At 41.3% G+C, this 17,310-nt stretch overlaps 1 protein-coding gene across 8 annotated transcripts in view; it reads right to left on the reverse strand.

Moving 5' to 3' along the window:
• The window catches only part of CPAMD8 (C3 and PZP like alpha-2-macroglobulin domain containing 8), a 63,797-nt gene that overhangs the window by 8,479 nt on the left and 38,008 nt on the right, over positions 1–17,310 (reverse strand). For all 8 annotated transcript variants that reach the window (XM_055710412.1, XM_055710414.1, XM_055710413.1 and 5 more), the window contains 11 exons: positions 16,831–16,912; positions 15,125–15,281; positions 14,585–14,659; positions 12,448–12,613; positions 11,809–11,895; positions 10,758–10,894; positions 10,230–10,385; positions 9,764–9,826; positions 9,149–9,387; positions 5,813–5,900; positions 324–398 (listed from right to left, as the gene is read on the reverse strand). In XM_055710412.1, coding sequence (XP_055566387.1) covers positions 324–398; positions 5,813–5,900; positions 9,149–9,387; positions 9,764–9,826; positions 10,230–10,385; positions 10,758–10,894; positions 11,809–11,895; positions 12,448–12,613; positions 14,585–14,659; positions 15,125–15,281; positions 16,831–16,912 — 1,325 coding nt within the window. The remainder of the gene's footprint in view (positions 1–323; positions 399–5,812; positions 5,901–9,148; positions 9,388–9,763; positions 9,827–10,229; positions 10,386–10,757; positions 10,895–11,808; positions 11,896–12,447; positions 12,614–14,584; positions 14,660–15,124; positions 15,282–16,830; positions 16,913–17,310) is intronic.

The raw sequence follows: 17,310 nt of genomic DNA on the forward strand, positions 1-17,310 counted from the left end.
ACCGCATTTTTTCTCTGCCTTTTTAGCAATGCTAGTTGTATCTGAAGGTGAGATTATTTTGAGGCAAAAACTAAGGTGATATCTGCCCAGGAGTCCTATATGGTCTGAAGCTAATCACCTGCCTCTGTTAAGCTTTCATTTCCAACCAAACCCACAATCCTTCCTGCCTCAAAAGAGGTTCAATGAACCGGCCAGTTAAACCTGCATGGTAATCCCCATCTATGGAGGGACCACTGACTTCAGTACACCGTGCCTATGCCTGATCCACTTGTCATTTGCCTTTCATTAAAAACCAACGTAACTATAGTTAACAAAGTCATTACCTCGTCAAAATAAAAAAGGACTTTTCTTCCATCCACTTCATATCTTTTTAATCCAATTTGCTTGTTCATCAATAACTGGGAAGAAAATCAACATGTTTAGTTTCATCTCTTTTTATAGAAAACAGGTTGAAATCAGAGAATAAGAAAGATTTTAGATTGCTTAGAAAACTGATCAAACACTAAAAGTCAGGGATTTCTTCTGCTGGAAAAGGATGTTTCAGAGAGGGTAAATGCAAAAAGGATTGTGGCTGCTGTCGCACAACTTAGAAAAAGCCATCTCTGTTCCTTTCTGTGATCTGATGAGGAATGCTTGCAAGGTGCATAATGTTGAAAGTTCTTCCTGGTCCCTGGTGTATTTATATGCCTCAGACTACACCTGACACATCATCCATAATCTAATTGAATAGCTCCCAGCTCGTTTTCAGTACCAATGCTCAAGCAAGAGCTCAGAGACCCCAAAACACTCAATAAAGTCTCTTATTTACACTCCTTCAGACCACCAGGGAATTACGCTGTTGGATCACACCAGGTATTAGAGGTCCCCTTCTCCCACCAGCTGAAAACCCCAAAACATTCTTCTGCCAGCAAAATTAACCCTTACATTTGAAAAGAGCAGCCATTTGAAAGAGCCCTAGGCACCCTCCTTTTTGACAAATTGGGGTGAGGCAGGCCTCGGCCACTCATCTTCTCTCCCTCTGAGGCCCAGAGATTTGTAATTTGCGTTGTACCACTCATGCCTACAGACTACCTAATTTTATGCTTTTTATTTATTGGGACAATCTGCGTATGAGAACACAGTACTTCCTCTATCTGGGGTGCTACTGCCCCTAATGTACCCCAGCTATTTGTAAGAATACTTGAGCTCATCTCCTGCCAACTGCAGGTCTGCATGTATAGCATGATCACAGCCTTCAGAGGAAAGTACGAGCGCTGTCATTTATAGAATTACTGCATCACCTCAAAGAATCTAGTAATTATCTCCCTGGTACAGAATGCTCATGAACCACCACCAAAATATAAATGCTATCATCTGATATAATTCCACAAAGTTTTATTTCAAAGTTTCCAAAAGAGTTACTCCTCTGATTTTCTGTTTGAAATACTAACATCTCATTATTATGATGACCATCATGCTGTATGTACTAGATCAGTCAATCATTACTGTCCTGATGAACCGTATTCAGAACACATCTATCATGTGAAAAACATTTACTCCAGAAGCTGGGGAAGACTATGCTCTGTGAAAAAGGACTTGTATTTTAATCCCCGTTTGGAGAATGGAGTAACAGTCAGAGCTGATGCTTTAAGTCTGTTCTCCAAACTGTTCTATTACTTTAATCTCTCTGTCAGATAATCCCATTTGTGATGTAGGGAAGATACATTTTCATGTCTTCCCCCACAAGATGTTCCTAAGGTATTTTTGGATCTTAGAATGAAAACTGTGCAGAAAGAATAAAGCATTATTATTGTTATTATTATGTATTACAAAGAATGACATGAAGCAAAAAGCATTTCTACTGAAGTTTGCCCAAACCTGCTACCAACGGCTTTAACTGTGAATTTCTTCAGCATAGTGCTTCTAGTTGTAAAACCCTGCACACAGCTTCCTGCTATTACTGTAACAAGCAAAGGAACATGTGTTTAAGTCCCACACAATATGGAAAGGGCCAATTTAATTTGTCCTTATAATTTTAGGGGCCTGATGGTGACTGTTATTACTCAGCAGTAGATGGCTGCAGACAGTCCTTTTATGAGGGCTTGGAGAGGCTGGCGCCACCGGGAAATGCTCAGCTCAGCTAAAGTTGCATTTTTCTGGTGAAGCTTGATATATACCAGCCTGCGGTGACCTCCTGACCTTGTCGACACCCAGCATTATTAGAAGGATTTGTGGCTGCACAGACAGGGGGGCTGCCCTCAACGTGCAACAGAGCATTCATTAACCATCGCTGCCCCGGAGCTGCACGTGGGTCCGCTATGCACATACTGCTCCCTTGTGAGGGCAAACAACACACAAGGAAATCTGATTTACAGCCCTGCTCCTCCATACCAGGAGGAGAGGGAAATGGCTAGGGTGACAAGAAAATGCAGCAGTGGGAACGACAGGACTTGCCTCTGCTGAAGGTGGTGTCCAAAATACATAACAAAACTAGTACTGGGTCTTCAGTGGAAGAATTTTGGTTTTGTCAGCGTGATTTGGATACACATTTGACAGCCACAAATAAATCATTGGGGCTGTATCTGTGTCTTCACTGCCTACCGATATATACACTTGAGCTTTGTCCCTACATTTCATTTGTACCGATGCAAAGGGTTTCTGCAATAAGAAAGATGGAATTCAGCACTTCCAGGGAGACATTCCCCCTTGAAGATGCAATATCCTTCCCATTTCAGCAAAGTCTCCTACTGCCCAAAGGAAGTAATTCTGTTCTGGTTATGGAAATAGACTGCCCAGTACTGAATCCCAACCACAGAATCCTCTCGCCAAACTGAGGCACCAACTACACAGTCTTTTGCCCAAAGAACTTTCACAACAGTGGGTGTTGAACCAGCTTCTGTGTAACTTACCAGTACTAAAAAAGCACGTGCTACATGAAGTACCTGACATCCTTCTGAGATTTGCAAGGACTTAACTTGGAGCAGCTCTGTGCTGCAGGAGCTCAGTCTTACCAGTTATGAAAGAGAATCCGCTCCTTTTCCCACTAAGACAGGGGGAAAACCAAAAACAAGCTGCCTGATATTCTGAGCTCAGAGACCCTAACGGGTAGGGCTGCGCTGGGGCTCTGTTGCTTCTCTACCCATAGAGGCAGGAACACGAGATTCAGACAGGCAACAAGATGCCGCAAGGGAAAGCACAACCAACTGATCTGCTTAGCGCCACAGAAAGCCTAATGTGCTGGAGAGCTCGTTCAGCTTTAAGAAAGTCAGACTCCTGCAGTAGCAGAGCAGCTTGCTTTTTTACCCTCTGCTTCCATCCAGGCCAGGCTCGGGGATATGACAGAAGAATGGTATGAAACTGACACATGGTGCTTCCCAGACTTGATGCATCTGATGCACAAGCTGTGTGGGTAAGTCTCCCCATTTCTCTGCTCCAGTTTCAATATGCCCAGTGTTTATTTCTCATTTACAAGTGCTGACCTAGTCAAGGAACTAGCAGTGCTGAGGCACCAGCAAGATGGCACTGAACGTGACACAAGAATCTCTGAAGCCGTGAGACACACTGGAGGCAAGCTGGTGTCACAGAGCACAAGGACCATGGCAACATTAGTAGACAAGAGAGAATAAGACGTACTGCAAACAAAAGTGTTTTGAAACATCATACAGCCAGTTCATTGGGGAACCAGAATCAGTTTCCTTGCAGACAGTATATCTTCATGTTAATCGTATGATTCACAATTATCTTTAGTGTTTCTGCTACTTACTTAGAACATGTACGACGTGCCCTGAACACAGGTTAGTGTAAACCAGACACAGCACAGGAGCAGGTTGCTGCATGTAGCAGCCTTTTAGTAGTAACTAAATACAAAATAAGCATGTTTGGTTTACAAGTCTTTATCTGGGACACCTGCCTGACCCAGCCATGTAAACAGGTCTCACACCAGAGCACAGCTGGCTTGGCAAAAGAGAAAAAACTTTCAGCTCCGGGACTGAAATACAGAACCTATGTAGTTCCTTGTAACACACGAGCATATCGGACCTTCTCAGGACTCTCAGCCCAGAAACTCTTAACTCTGTCCCGGTAAAGGAGTTATTCACTCAGTACATACAGCCTGGACAATGGCAGCTCTTATTTCTGTAATTTCTTCTTAGCCCACATCAGGAAAAATAAGGACTACAGGGATTTGTTACTTAACATAACCATTTTTCTGTTCTTCTCTAATGAAAACCCCTCTGCACTCTTTGTTTCAGCTCCTTCCCTCTGCCGATAAAAAATTCCATGGGTTTAACAACATAAAGATATCATGTTGTTCTCCTGTCCCATTTTGAGTTCTCTGCTCCTAAGCCAGCTTTCCATCCATAATTTTTCAGCCATTATTTATGTAAATTACTATGAGAGAGAACTTATTTGAAAGCAGTACAAATAACTGTCACTCTAGCATCTTCAGCAGGAGGAGATAAAATACTAACCAAACCCACTACAGGCCCCCTCACCTAATTTTCTTCCTTTCTCTTACCACAAGGATACTGGAGATGACCTACTGGTGGTCTTGCCTCATCTGAATACCCATATTCAGTTTGTTGCACCATTAGTTGCACGTGAGAGAGAATCAGACTCAAAGGTCAACAGGTAAATAAAAATTGATACATTTTACATGCAATGCATTTGAAAACAGGATTCTCAACATGCAGCTTGTGAAGAGATAAAAAATTAATTTTAATATTTCTCTTCACAGGAATAATTTCATATCTGATCAACACACATCTCTGTACAAAAGTATTCTAGCACAGCTTCCTTACACTGAAAGGATGCAATTCTCTTCTCAGGGTCTAATACACAATTTTCTCCGGCCTCAGTGACAGCCCAGGAGACTATCTGATAGCAGCTTTTGACATGGATTGTAAGCCCCTGAAGAGGAACATATTGGTCTCATTTTCTCCAAGAAAATGCAATAATGTTTATATTCTAAATTAGGCAAATCAAGTGAAATCCTAGAGAAGACAAAGTAATGTGCACTTTTCCTTGAATTAGGATGTCAAGTTAAACTGCCTGGTCTTCACTATAACTCTAGCTCAAAATTCTTTCCCCAAATCCCTCCCGCTCCCAGTATAATTAAGATAAAGTTATTAACAGAAGAGAACTCTTGGAAGCAAAATACTTTTCAGCTCTTTATCAGTTGTCAAGGATGCAAAGATTTTACACCTCTTTAGTTTAATAGTCGTTAAAAACTATTTGCAGCATAAAACCCACCAGTGAATACACTGTCATGCTTCCACAAAATATAAAGCAAAGCTAAAGATCACAGTTCATCTCCCCCAGAGGGCTGGCTGGGTAAGACGCACATTCTGTCCACCTCAGTTTGGCTTGCAATAAACATGATGTTCTCCCAGAAGGGGGGGGGGGGGGGGGGGGGGGGGGGAGGCAAAAAATTCCAAGACACAGAGCCTCCAAAGAAATAGAATCCAGATGTTGGAGATAACACCGCCCACTAAGAAGCCATAAACAGCTCCTGTTAGAGCACATTTTCACTTCAGCATTTCCAAATGGGTCTTGTTTAATTACCATGCACTGTGCTCAGTAATAAACTTCATTTGGCCATGTTTAGTGAATTCGTTACTCTTGCTCAGAACATCTGCTTACTCATTTCAGATAAATATTTTTTGACAAGTGAAATCTCCTGCCTCCCCCCCAATTTTAATTGCATCTTTTTGGACAGTGCACTAACATTCAATGGCATTTGCTTCCTATTGCTCCCCATAGGGAATCCTTGCCAATTAAGAGAGCCAAGCCCTGGCCCAAAACCATGCCTTGCGCTCTCATTACAACATCTTACCTGCTCTAGGCTCTCAATATCTGCACGAAACCCTGAGAACAACGGCACTTCCAAGACAGCCATGTTTGAAGATCCAGAGTGCAGCCATCTTCCCATGAGAACAAAAAGAGAGAAAGAATGAAAACAAACTCAGAGGATCCAAGATAACAAATGGTACATGGACAACTCAAGATGGAGAACAAACTTCCGAGGAAACAAATATTAAAAGGAACTACTCTTCTTTGAAGAACTTGTTGAAAGCCACAGTCTTCTTGGTTTTACAAAATCCTCTTCTGCTTTTATGTAACAAAAATTAAGCACAAATCACAGAGGGCAGAGATGTAGGAGATGTCCAGGCAAATGGAGGCAGAAAAGCAGAAGGAAGAATGTAGTCTCCCATGGGACTGCTTGCCTTATTTTTCAATTAATCACTGAGAAAATGCACTTGGTAAAACAGAATAACACCTTGGAGTAGAAGAAACTTCTGTTCTTTCCTAAGTGGAGGGCTGTAAAAGGGTTGTGGTGTAAGAGGAATGTTACTTTCCAATAGCAAGCAGTCATTCAGCCCCAGGCTTTTGTAAACGGCCATTTTCCTCCAGCATCCAATCGACACTGAGAAAAGTATCTTTGCTAATGAGTCAGCAAACTCACTCTATTTATTAATAGAGCATTAAAGAATTTACTGCCTATATTGTCCTCTATGATATCTATGAAGGCTCCAAAAAACCACTGAAATTCAGAGTTGTTACTGCTGAAGTGTTCATAAAAAAAACACAACACAAAAACACACAGGAAGGGACGGAAATAAAGTTTATTTGGGCTGTTGCAAAAGATTTCAATTTCTTGCAGCATGGCAGAAGATTTGACATTGCAACAAAAAAAGCTCCTGCTAATTCCAGAACAATGCTCCTTTTCTCCACATTCACACAGTCAGCTCTCAACTATCCCTCCCTGGTAGCTTACCTGTTTGCTGTTTAGTTGCACCACAAAGACAATGAGCTTGGACCCAGGAGGGCTTATTAGTTCATGCCTGGTGCCAAGAGAACACCATACGCAGCTTCCAAGAGCAAATTTGCCAGATTTGAACTGGCTCCTGCTGGGCTACCTGGAGGCTTTATGTGGAGACCTCCACAGCGAGGGTGGGTGTCCGAGTTTGCGGAAGCACTGCACGGAGCCAACCTGCATGTACCACCACACCCAAGCTCATACGCCCACAGTAGCATGAGACAGCCTGTGGACAGAGCCAGCAGCGTAAGACACTTCTGGGCTGACAGCCTCCTAAGAGACATTAAACCTTGTTAATCCTGATCTAAGTCCATGCACCATGCTCCCCAAAAAATCCTATAGTATCCCTTGGCCTGAATTTTCCCCATTCTCTGTTTTGTATCACAGCCTTCTATTCCCTGTTTTCTGTTTTCTCCCTAACTCCTCAAAAGTGCCCAAGGACTTCACTGAGCACAACACTTAAAACAACTGCATTCTGAAGAACACCCCCAGCTCAAAATATTTCAATTGCCATTCTTAGATGTACTCCTCTATTCATATCACCTAAATAAGATGATGAAGGAGTTAAAAGAGCATCATTACAGGAGAAAGGGAGGAAAGGGAAGATGTCATCTGCTTTTGTTTTCTTTCCAAGCAATCAATCTCCTCGGACTGGGCTTCCTCTCAAATTTCTGTCTTTGCTCCAGAAATCCCCAGGGCAGAAGTTTCAGAAACAACAGAAAGGTTGTGCTGATGCAGAGCAGCCTCCTTAGTTACAGGCATCTTCGAGCGACTGACAAGACTTTAAGCCTACCTCCCCAGTACAAGCTGCAGTGCTTAGGCAGGGGGGAAAGAGGTTCAGAAGGTGACACTGTGTTATATACAGCCAGATCAACCCTAGCAAACTTTTGGATGATGAATTTGAGTTGCCCATTACTGGCTGTTGTTACTGGAGGAAGGAAAAATTCAACTAGGCTGAAAAATGCCTGGCCCAGGATTTCACAGGCTTGTGGCAGAGGCAATGCATCTGCCAGCAAATGGCCACACTAGCAAGGGGCAAGTGTGTTGTCAGAGATAACAAGATCTCATCTTTGCCTGGAGTCACTGGAACTGTTTTCAGGACTGTAGTCACTGTATGGCATTGCCTCTGCAGGAAGGAAGGAGACAGAAACTGGCAGGGGAGCGAAAGCTTTCCATTTCCATGAATTACATCTGAGCCATTCACTTGATTTTTGTTGTGTGAGTTCAATGACGCTGTAGCCCCACCACCTGCTGTGCTTCTGGTCACAAATATGCAGATTAGTTATGAATTTCTTGGGAATGTTTTTTTCTGTTATACAGTAGGATGCTGTAAGCCCTCCTTATTTACTTTGGTTGTGGCTTCCCGTCTTTTGGGCCAGCTTTCCAACAACCTCCTCAAAAATCAAAATATTTTGTAAAGTGATCAGCAGCTCCTGATGACCACAGCAGTACCAACGTGTTTAAGCAAAATGTTTCAATGGATTAAATACAGGTCAAACCATACTTCCTGCTGTTTCTTTATAGGCAAGCTGTTTCCTCTTAATATCTTGAGCTTCCCAATCTATAAAATGAGATGGAATTGATAATGTCTTTACAAAGTGCTTAGAGAGCTAGGAATGAAACTTGTGGAGCTTTAGTAGCAAGCCATCTTTAAAAATTACTTTAAATTTCTTTGTATGGAACAAGAAGAGAAACAATGAGCTTTAGAGAACTTATTAACAAATATCTGCACATATTGTGCCTTTACCATAGATTCCAAATTCATACCATGGCAACAAGCATATTCTGTTAGGTTTTTGGTATCCAAAACTGAAAAATAAGTAACTCAAACATTTAAGTCAAGTCAATAATATTTATAGGTCTATTGACACATTTAAGATATTGATTAATCAGTTGAAATTACCTAGTTCTTTTAGGCTTTTAAGGAAAGCCTGTTACTGAAGACCTAGAAAATAATCCAGAGCTGCTACTTTTCCTCCTGATACAAGCAAAAGACATTCAATTTGTTGTCTTCAGGGTTTGGAGAGGCAATGATGAAACTTAAAGGTAAAAAAACAAGGTGGTGTCCTCTTAAATTTTGTTCTTGTTTCTCTATGTTTGACAGATACTTTGCACTAAAATTATTAATGCTAAAGACAACGCTTGTGAATGTCCAGACATTAACTCTGTCCTACAACTCAAAATTATGGTTGAAATCTTGCATGTGAGGTGTTCTATCTTACACTATTTGAGATATAGCGTTATTTAGTATTTTTCCTGTATCAATGAATGTATCAGTACAGAAGTGCTGATCAGCAAACTAGATGGTCTCTGAGAAACAGGCAGGACATGATGCAGATTGGCATTTCCTACCTAGTGCAGGTCTCCAGAATCACTTTGTATTCCCGATGGTCCTGATCTGAAGCTGGGTCATCATCATCCACCAGTGCCCTCTCTCTGTGCAAGGCTTCAGAGCGATTCTCATCTGGAGAGACAGACCGCAGGAGATTTGGAGCTTGAAAATGCTGCTCTGACTTTGGCTCCTTCAGATTAACCAGGAGCTGGAAAGCTGGTTTGGCAATAGGATCAGGTACATTGTAAGTGACATCAATCTGCAGCAGAAAGAGGGGAAAACCAAAACAAATCAGGGCAGCCTATTAGACCCCAACATTTCACAGCATCTACAAATGCTCCCTAAAGACCAGCATAAACACCAGATCCTTCAGAGGAAGGCAATGGCAGGCACAGAGGCAACAGAAGCTTTACAACAGTTATACATAGATAAAGCCGTACCAGAGTAGATTCAGCCCACTACAGTCACATTTACATCTAAGAACTAAAGCACCATCCCGTTATATAATTGCTTTAAGAGAAATTCAAAGTGTAACAACTTCCTCACAGCAAACTGGGATTAAAAAAGTAGCAAAAAGACTGTGAGTTTACAGGCCATCTGTTCACATATTTTCTCCAGCCCCATGGCAACTTTACCTGCATCAGACAGCAGCCTTCACCTTTGGCACTCACAAACAGCCCCGTTGGAATACTGGGGATCTGGGGAGAATCCACAGTTAAGACACAGACAAGACATGGCACTCAGAAAGGAAACAAATTCAATTTTAGCTTTATTCTATACAAAATATCTTTCTGGTTATAAAGGAGACTGCAGAAGTGAAGTAAGAATGGCTTACTCTTTTCAGCCACTTGCATTTAACAATGGTGGAAACAAGCAGCAGCACAACATAAGCATCAGGCATTAGTTATGATGAAAAATGCCTTTAACTTTGAGTGCTGCCTCCTCCACATCAGAATCTAGCCATAAAACCCCAGAAAGTATCAAGATCTCAGTGTTTAACTTGTGCTTTTACCATTACTGAACTCATCCAAGTTGTCATTCAGAACCCAGCTCACATGGATCACTTTAAAAATATGGCTACATAAACACAAAGCCACCTACCACTGCAGTCTGGAGGACTTTTTTATTCATCTTGTTAAGCTCAAATGTCTCCTGATAGTCTAGATTAGTAGACGCCAAGGAAATGGTAAGGTTGACTCCTCCAACGTAAGAAAGGATAGCATATTCAGCCAGAGCCTGCAGGGCTACACATGTGTCCTAGGGATCAGAAGAGGTAGAGATCAGAATAGTGAAGAATACAGGAGCATAGTAAGCTTACAAACAAGCACTGTGCTGTATGATCATCAGTGTCTGGTAGCAAAATCTTCCTTATTAATTCAGCTAGCAAAAGAAATATCAGGTTTTTTTCACTTTTGCTGTCAAGTGCATCTGTAAGGACAAAGTCCAGGTTCCTTTCAAATTATCAGTCTGAGAAAGAGGCAGAAGAGCAATGGGAAATTTTTCTTCTTATCAGGACACAGTTTCTGTCAAGACTCTAGACAGAAACTCTTCATTGACTGTTCCTGAACCAACTGATTTCTACAGTTGATTATGCATGTACTGAAGCTAGCTTTTTCAGAGGCAGCCCACCTGAGTAGAGGAGAATCCTCCAAGTGCATTCCTTTGCTGTGAAAGCCATTTTACTACTGGGAGAGCAGAGGCCACATCTCCTAGGAGTGTGTATGTCAAAAGGGCATAAGATGTCATTTCCACTTCTGCAGAAACAACTGTACAAGAGGGGGTAAAAAAATAAAATAAAATCAAAATACCGTCTAGAAGGAGAATCTGGGAAGGCCTAGAGACAGTTCTATGAATATTCATTAACTGAAAACCAAGAAAAAGTTAAGAGTCTGTAGAAGTAAATACAGGAAGAAAAAAATGAAGTTAAAAGATGTCTGGACCCAAGATGTATTACCTTCCAAAGATCTCTGCTTCAAACATAAGCTCTTCCCTTAGATCAGTTAACCTTGTTTCTACTTCACTGTACCCCATAAGTAATTTCTCTCCCACTCCATTTCTACTTTGCTGCTGCCCATACTGTATTCCTGTCCTAGAAATTTTCATACAATATCCAGTTAGATTCCTCCTGAACATCGGTGCACCTACATCAGAAGAATCAATGGCTTTAAGTGACTCAAAAATACAGCGTTGTTCACTGTTGTTGTGGCTTTGGTAGTTTAAGTCTAGGAAATCGGCTGAAATGCCAGTGACTGCCATTAAAAGCTGGGTATACAATCCCTAGATTCATTTGAAAATACAAAGCTAAACACCTCTAAAATTAAATGTATTTGACTTCTCTCAGATTTCCGTTTCAAATGATTCCTCCCTGATGGAATCCCATATGGCTCTCACTCTTCTGTATCACCGTCTTTATAAAACCAGAGTGGAAAATGCTGAGATAGCTGGGGCTGAAAAGACAGTCCTATCTTGACCACATCTAGCTCTGTCTCTCATTTGCTCTTAACCAGCTCCTTCAGCATAATGTCACCTGCCTTTTGTTTCATCTCATTTCATCCAGACCCTGCCCTGACTGCCATTTTTTGAATACCTTAGATCATGTAAACAATTCACTGGAATACACGCAGTCAGTGGCCTGCTGTTGCAGCCTATTCCCTTATCTCTGTCTTTGCCATAGAAGTACCTGATTGAGAGAGACCATCATTAAATCCCATGAAGGTATCTTCATCAGTAACAAGAGTTCCCGTCAAGCTCCAGTGCGTAAAGCCGTCTAGGAAATAGGACAGTGGAATATGTATGTTATTACAGCAGGACTGCAGCTAAGCCTCTGTATGTGGGAAGAATCAAATCCTACTTCTGCATTGACTCAAAGAACAGATTCATGCCCTGAACTGCACTGTCCCTCCTTTTAGACAAGCATCCCCTGGTGAAGAGGCTCCCTTTGCAATTACAAAGATGGCTCAACATAACAAATCAGGTAATTCTTGGATTTTGGATTAAAATACACCATCAGAGACTGTGACTGTTACAAGGCAAACTTTGTCATAACGACAGGAAAGGCACTGCAGAGCCTCTGGTACACTTGCCTGCCCGCAGTATCAACGGCATGCCTGGAACTAAGGTAGCCAGCCCTTTCTAGAGAGATTCAGGAAAAGTCTTGCCTCACAAAGTCAAATTGTGCCATGAGGAAGACCTCATCTCACCAGTTCTATCCTCCCCAGCAACTCAAATATATCATTCAAGTTGCAAATATTATTTGCTTGTTCCTGTAAGAGGACTGCCAGTTCAGGGACTTGCCAGACTGGACCCAGGAGCACAGTACCTTGCGTAATAGCCATGCTGTTCATTTTCCGCAGCATCACAGCAGCAGAGGGACTGTGTAGCAGCGTCAGGGCATATGCAGTCAAGGCAGTAGTGTAGGGGTCTTCTGCTGAATACAAGTTGGACTCTAGGAAGTGTTTTGCTTTGTCAACAGCTGTTCTTTCTTCCTATATTTAGGGGGAAAAGCCCAGACATATTACCAGCATCTGTATCTCAGAATCACTTCATTTCTCATTACTTAGTGTCCGTTAAAAAAAAAAGATAACAAAAATAACAAGAAAATAAAAGAATACACTAGGAAAGATGCATTTTGCTCTCTGCAGAATGACACTAATGCTCTTTCTAGGAAAAGCCATGTATCACAAATTCCAAAAAAAAGGACAAACAGCATAGCAAGAATGATCTAGACTAACACTGAGACACATTTATTCCCCCTTAAAGCTGAAGAAATTTTAGGCCCCTGCAAGGCAGCAGATGAACAGAGCAGAAGTGAGCTCTCTACTGTGTGTTTGATTGTGTTCCTGACACTCTGGAGCGTCTACCAGACGCCAGAGGATAATAAAGGCCAAGGTTCCCAGGGGTCCCTGCAGCCAACAAACATGTTTTATTAACTCCCTCTATGACCTCACCATGTAGGAACGTGGCTCTGATAATTTATAGAAACAATTTAATTGGACTTGATGTAATTTGGTTTCCTTTGATTTCCCTGTGGCACTAACCTTCACCTTCCTCATTTCCTAGCTAAGATCATTAGTAACACTTGCAAATCTCCTCTAGGAAAACCATTAGATCCACACAAGCTGCACTTCCAGCAAATAAAAATGCTAGGGCTGTCTTGACACACAGCAGCCCAGAGAGAGTATCACATCACTTCCCAGAGGGGGGACACTGCTGACAGGGAGGTGGAAAGTTACTCTATGAGCACTGGAGGATTTTCTAATTTTTTTATTATTATTCTTTCTAATAAGGTTGAAGGCTTTCCAGTCCAACAAGAACTGGGGGTTAGGGGCCATCTGCTTGATGGCAGCATGGTCTCACTCTTCAAGCTCTACAGGGATTCCTCAGAAGTGCTGAGATTATCACAGTTTCTGAATAGATACTGCTGTTAGCACTGGCTGTTTCAAAGTCTCCATAATTTTTTGCCAGAATGGGCAATCCCTTCTGTCCAAGTACAGATCACAAAGACATGCTGCAAAATCCTCTACACCTCCTGCTTTAATCTTCCAGTTTTACCTGCGCAGACCTACTCACTCACCATGACTCTTTTCCCTTGGCTGTTGAAGAGCAAGTGAAGATCTGTACTCATGACTTGCTCGGCACAAATGGACATCCCAGTCATAGTTAGTGGGAATGTTTAACTATGATGTTATCTGAGCATCTCCATTCCAGTGGAATGACATGCAGGCAAAAATACAACAGAGAAGTGCACTGTTTTTACCATGAGTGTTAAGAAGAAATCTTTAAAACAACAGTTGTCCTGGAAGTGATTTTTTTGTTTGTTTCTACTTCAAAAATTATGCAGCATAATTGCATGTTCCTATGTAGCTATTCTTTTTTCCACCGTGTTCCTGTTCCGTCTCATTACAAAGAAAAGAAACATTTTCCTCCAGAGTCTTCAATCCAGCACGTTACAGGAGCGCAGCTCTCCAAAGACACTGTAATCTAATCGCAGTAGCACTTTGGCCACTGTAGCAAAGGCAGACTGCAAAAGTTTTCTGGATCCCTGAAGCCTCTGCAGCCCTAGTGAAACTACTGTTAGCACTAAGCTAGCTAGTTAAAGTATATATTACCAAGCTACCAGTATCCACATAGCCTGCAATCACACCTTGAAGTTATAAGGCAGAAAATATTTTTTGCAGCCATTTCTGGGAGAGGTTGAGGGATGGGGTTGCAGGGCAAAGTTTTGCTCTGGTAGAATAATCCTTGGTTGAAGGATGGTGGGGGATCACCTTGAATTAACAGATTCCTTAAATTTAGAACAATGTCAAGGCTTTCCAACAGCCTCTGTTACCTGGATGCTATCATTCTAGCGAGCACAGAACCTTTGAAAGTGAACAGTAGCAAAATCAAGTTTAAAAACAATAGATTTTTTTAGAACATGTAGAGCGCGAGAGCTATTTTAACTAAGTTTTTGTTACCTCAGAAGTTACACCTGTTTCCAGTAGAGATGCAACCACATAAGCTGTCAGGGAGATTTTACCATGGATTCCACCCTGGAGGGCAACAAACACAAATGACTGGATGAAAACTAGGGAAAAGGACGTTGGATAAAAAGACTCTTGAAGCAAGACAAAGAATATGTTATAAGAGAAGTTGTGGCATCACAGAACTTTTACTTTGCACAGAAGGAGGACAAAATCTAGGAACCCAGCCCAATGTTGTAGCTTCCTTCCCTAGCAATAGCCTGAGAACACACTCAACACATGTAATTTCACAGTCCAAGGCATGATTTTGAAGTGTTTTGCAAGACTTGACACCTTCCTTCCCATTCTCATGGGACAGCACACAGATAATGTTCCCATACATGCTTCTTTACTGAAATTCTCCTGGTTCTTCCTATACTGTTCTAGCCTTTGAAATATGTACATTAGCTATAAAGAAACCACATCACTTCATGCTTTTGATAATACCTTTAAAAATGCACCTATTGCATGATTTTGAGTCTGTGTAGTTTTTACCTGAATGTCCTTATTTAGTATCCTGCCCATAGCAGGAAAAGAACCATCATCTTTCTGATGCTGGATGATCCAGTCTTTGGCAGCTGTTAGTTCTTTCGGGTCAATGAAAATAAACCCACGAGACTGTGCAAAGGACTTGAGGACAAAAGCTGTTAGCCTGCAAATACGAATTTATCATCTTTACTGAGAAAACAAATTCAGAATAACGTATCAGTAGGGGGAAAACAACATTCTTAGAAAGCACAAATTTCCAAAAAACTTGTTGGGACACTAAATCAATTGTACATTAAATCACCTGAACGTTGTCCAGACTTCTGGATAAGAGCATGATTAAGGGTCAACAAATTAAACCAAAAAGTATAACTTGAAGATATGTGTCTTATTTTTGACACACTCTGAAATTCAGTGCCCTTTTATAGGTGCTCATCTGCTACCAACATTATAAAAGTTTTTATATGAAGAATCAATAAGCTTATAAATATGGAATTATTTGTAAAAAACAAAAAAAAAAGAAAAGTCAATTTTCCAATTTTGTTAGTCTTAAAAAAAACAAAAGAAAAGAGAGAAATCCAGACTAGTTGCTAAAGTCTGAGGCTGTTAGACTTTACGCAGAGCTAAGACTTGAGAAAGCAACAGCAGTGGTTTTGGAATTCTAAACCTCTGACATGCAACAAGTGCGAACTCTGGCCAGCTCTGGGAGATTGAATCATTCATTTTACAAGTCTCTGAGGAATGGGAGGATAGAAAGCATGCTGCCTGGCAGGGGATTTTTCAAGTGTTAAGTAATTTTGTGTCACCATATTTTACACCTAGGGACTGGGAGATGCCAGATTTGAGATTAAAGTTTACTATCTTAGAAACAGTGAGGCAGCAGCATCATAGAAGTGGTACTTCCCCTCAGATGAGTTCATGAAGAAAATCAGTTTAAAGCAAAATAGAGAGCAGATCAAGAAGCCAAATGACAGCACAAGCAAATGAATGAAGACAAGAATCTACAACATCTGAGACATTACGGTCAACTAACACGCTAATGGGATGTAACATACAACCTTAAAGGCCGTGGTTTCCTAAGGGGGCCATCAGCAAGATGAGCTGATTTCTCAGTTTCATAATTTCTGGCTCTCATATTGTTTGACATTCAAAGGTCCTGCACATCAGTTCTTGGGGCATAAATCCATACCATTCCATTTCATTCATGAGGGAATATAAAACACGTGGAAGAAAGACTTCTTTGGGGTTTTCTGGGTTGGTTTTGGTGTTTGGGTTTGGGTTTTTTTCTACCCCGGTAGAAGTCTCTGAACACTTCTAGAGACACCAAGTTTCTCTGTACATGCTTCAGGTGAAGTTCCATTCCCTAGTGGAATTAGGTGCTTAAACATCCCATACATGACTACTTCAATTCCAGTAGACCAAATACGTTCCTTAACTATAGCTTCTGTGCCTAAAGCCCAGCCATGTTAGTAGATGTGACTAAATCTTAACTGCCCCCGAGTCTTGAAACAACTATAATACACCTACTAGTGTAGTATGAACACTCAGCAGCATTGAAACAGTAAGTCTATAGTCATTGAGTACTATTTCTATTCTCCACTGTGTGCGATACCATGATGGAAGCTGGAAAATTACTCTTCTTTCCTTGCCAACTGTGTATTTCTCCCATTTAGCAAACACTGAATTTTCTAACTCTGTTTTAAATAGCAACTCACCACATACTCCCCGAGGAATCCCTCTCGCCAAAAGCACTGTATGAACCATCTTGTCTCTTGTAGGTCAGCTGGCGCTGGTAGCCTGGAAGTCACAAAAGAACTGGGGGAGTCCAAAATCCTCACACAGAGAAAAACAAGTATTCAAAGTGAATGAAGACTCAGACCATCTGGCACTAGTGTAAGGGATTCTGCTGCCTGAGGCAACCTCTTATTTTTCTGTGAGTGATAAAGCCAGCTCTGTCTTATTTATGCTGTAGCTTATTCAGAAATCCATTCACACTAACATCTGTAAGACTACAACTCCTGCATTTTGGCCAGTAAAAATGTTAAAAATTTGATACTTTTTGAAAAGATGCAGTATTAAAAGAAAGTTTTTTACTTCATCATACAGTCATTCTCCTTCCATTTTACTGAAAGCACCATGCAGATAATTTTTTTTTTCCTTTCATGATACAACTGGATTCACTTTTCTCCAAAGCT

This window comes from Falco cherrug, chromosome 4, assembly GCF_023634085.1.
Source record: "Falco cherrug isolate bFalChe1 chromosome 4, bFalChe1.pri, whole genome shotgun sequence".
NCBI classification, from domain to species: Eukaryota; Metazoa; Chordata; class Aves; order Falconiformes; family Falconidae; genus Falco; species Falco cherrug.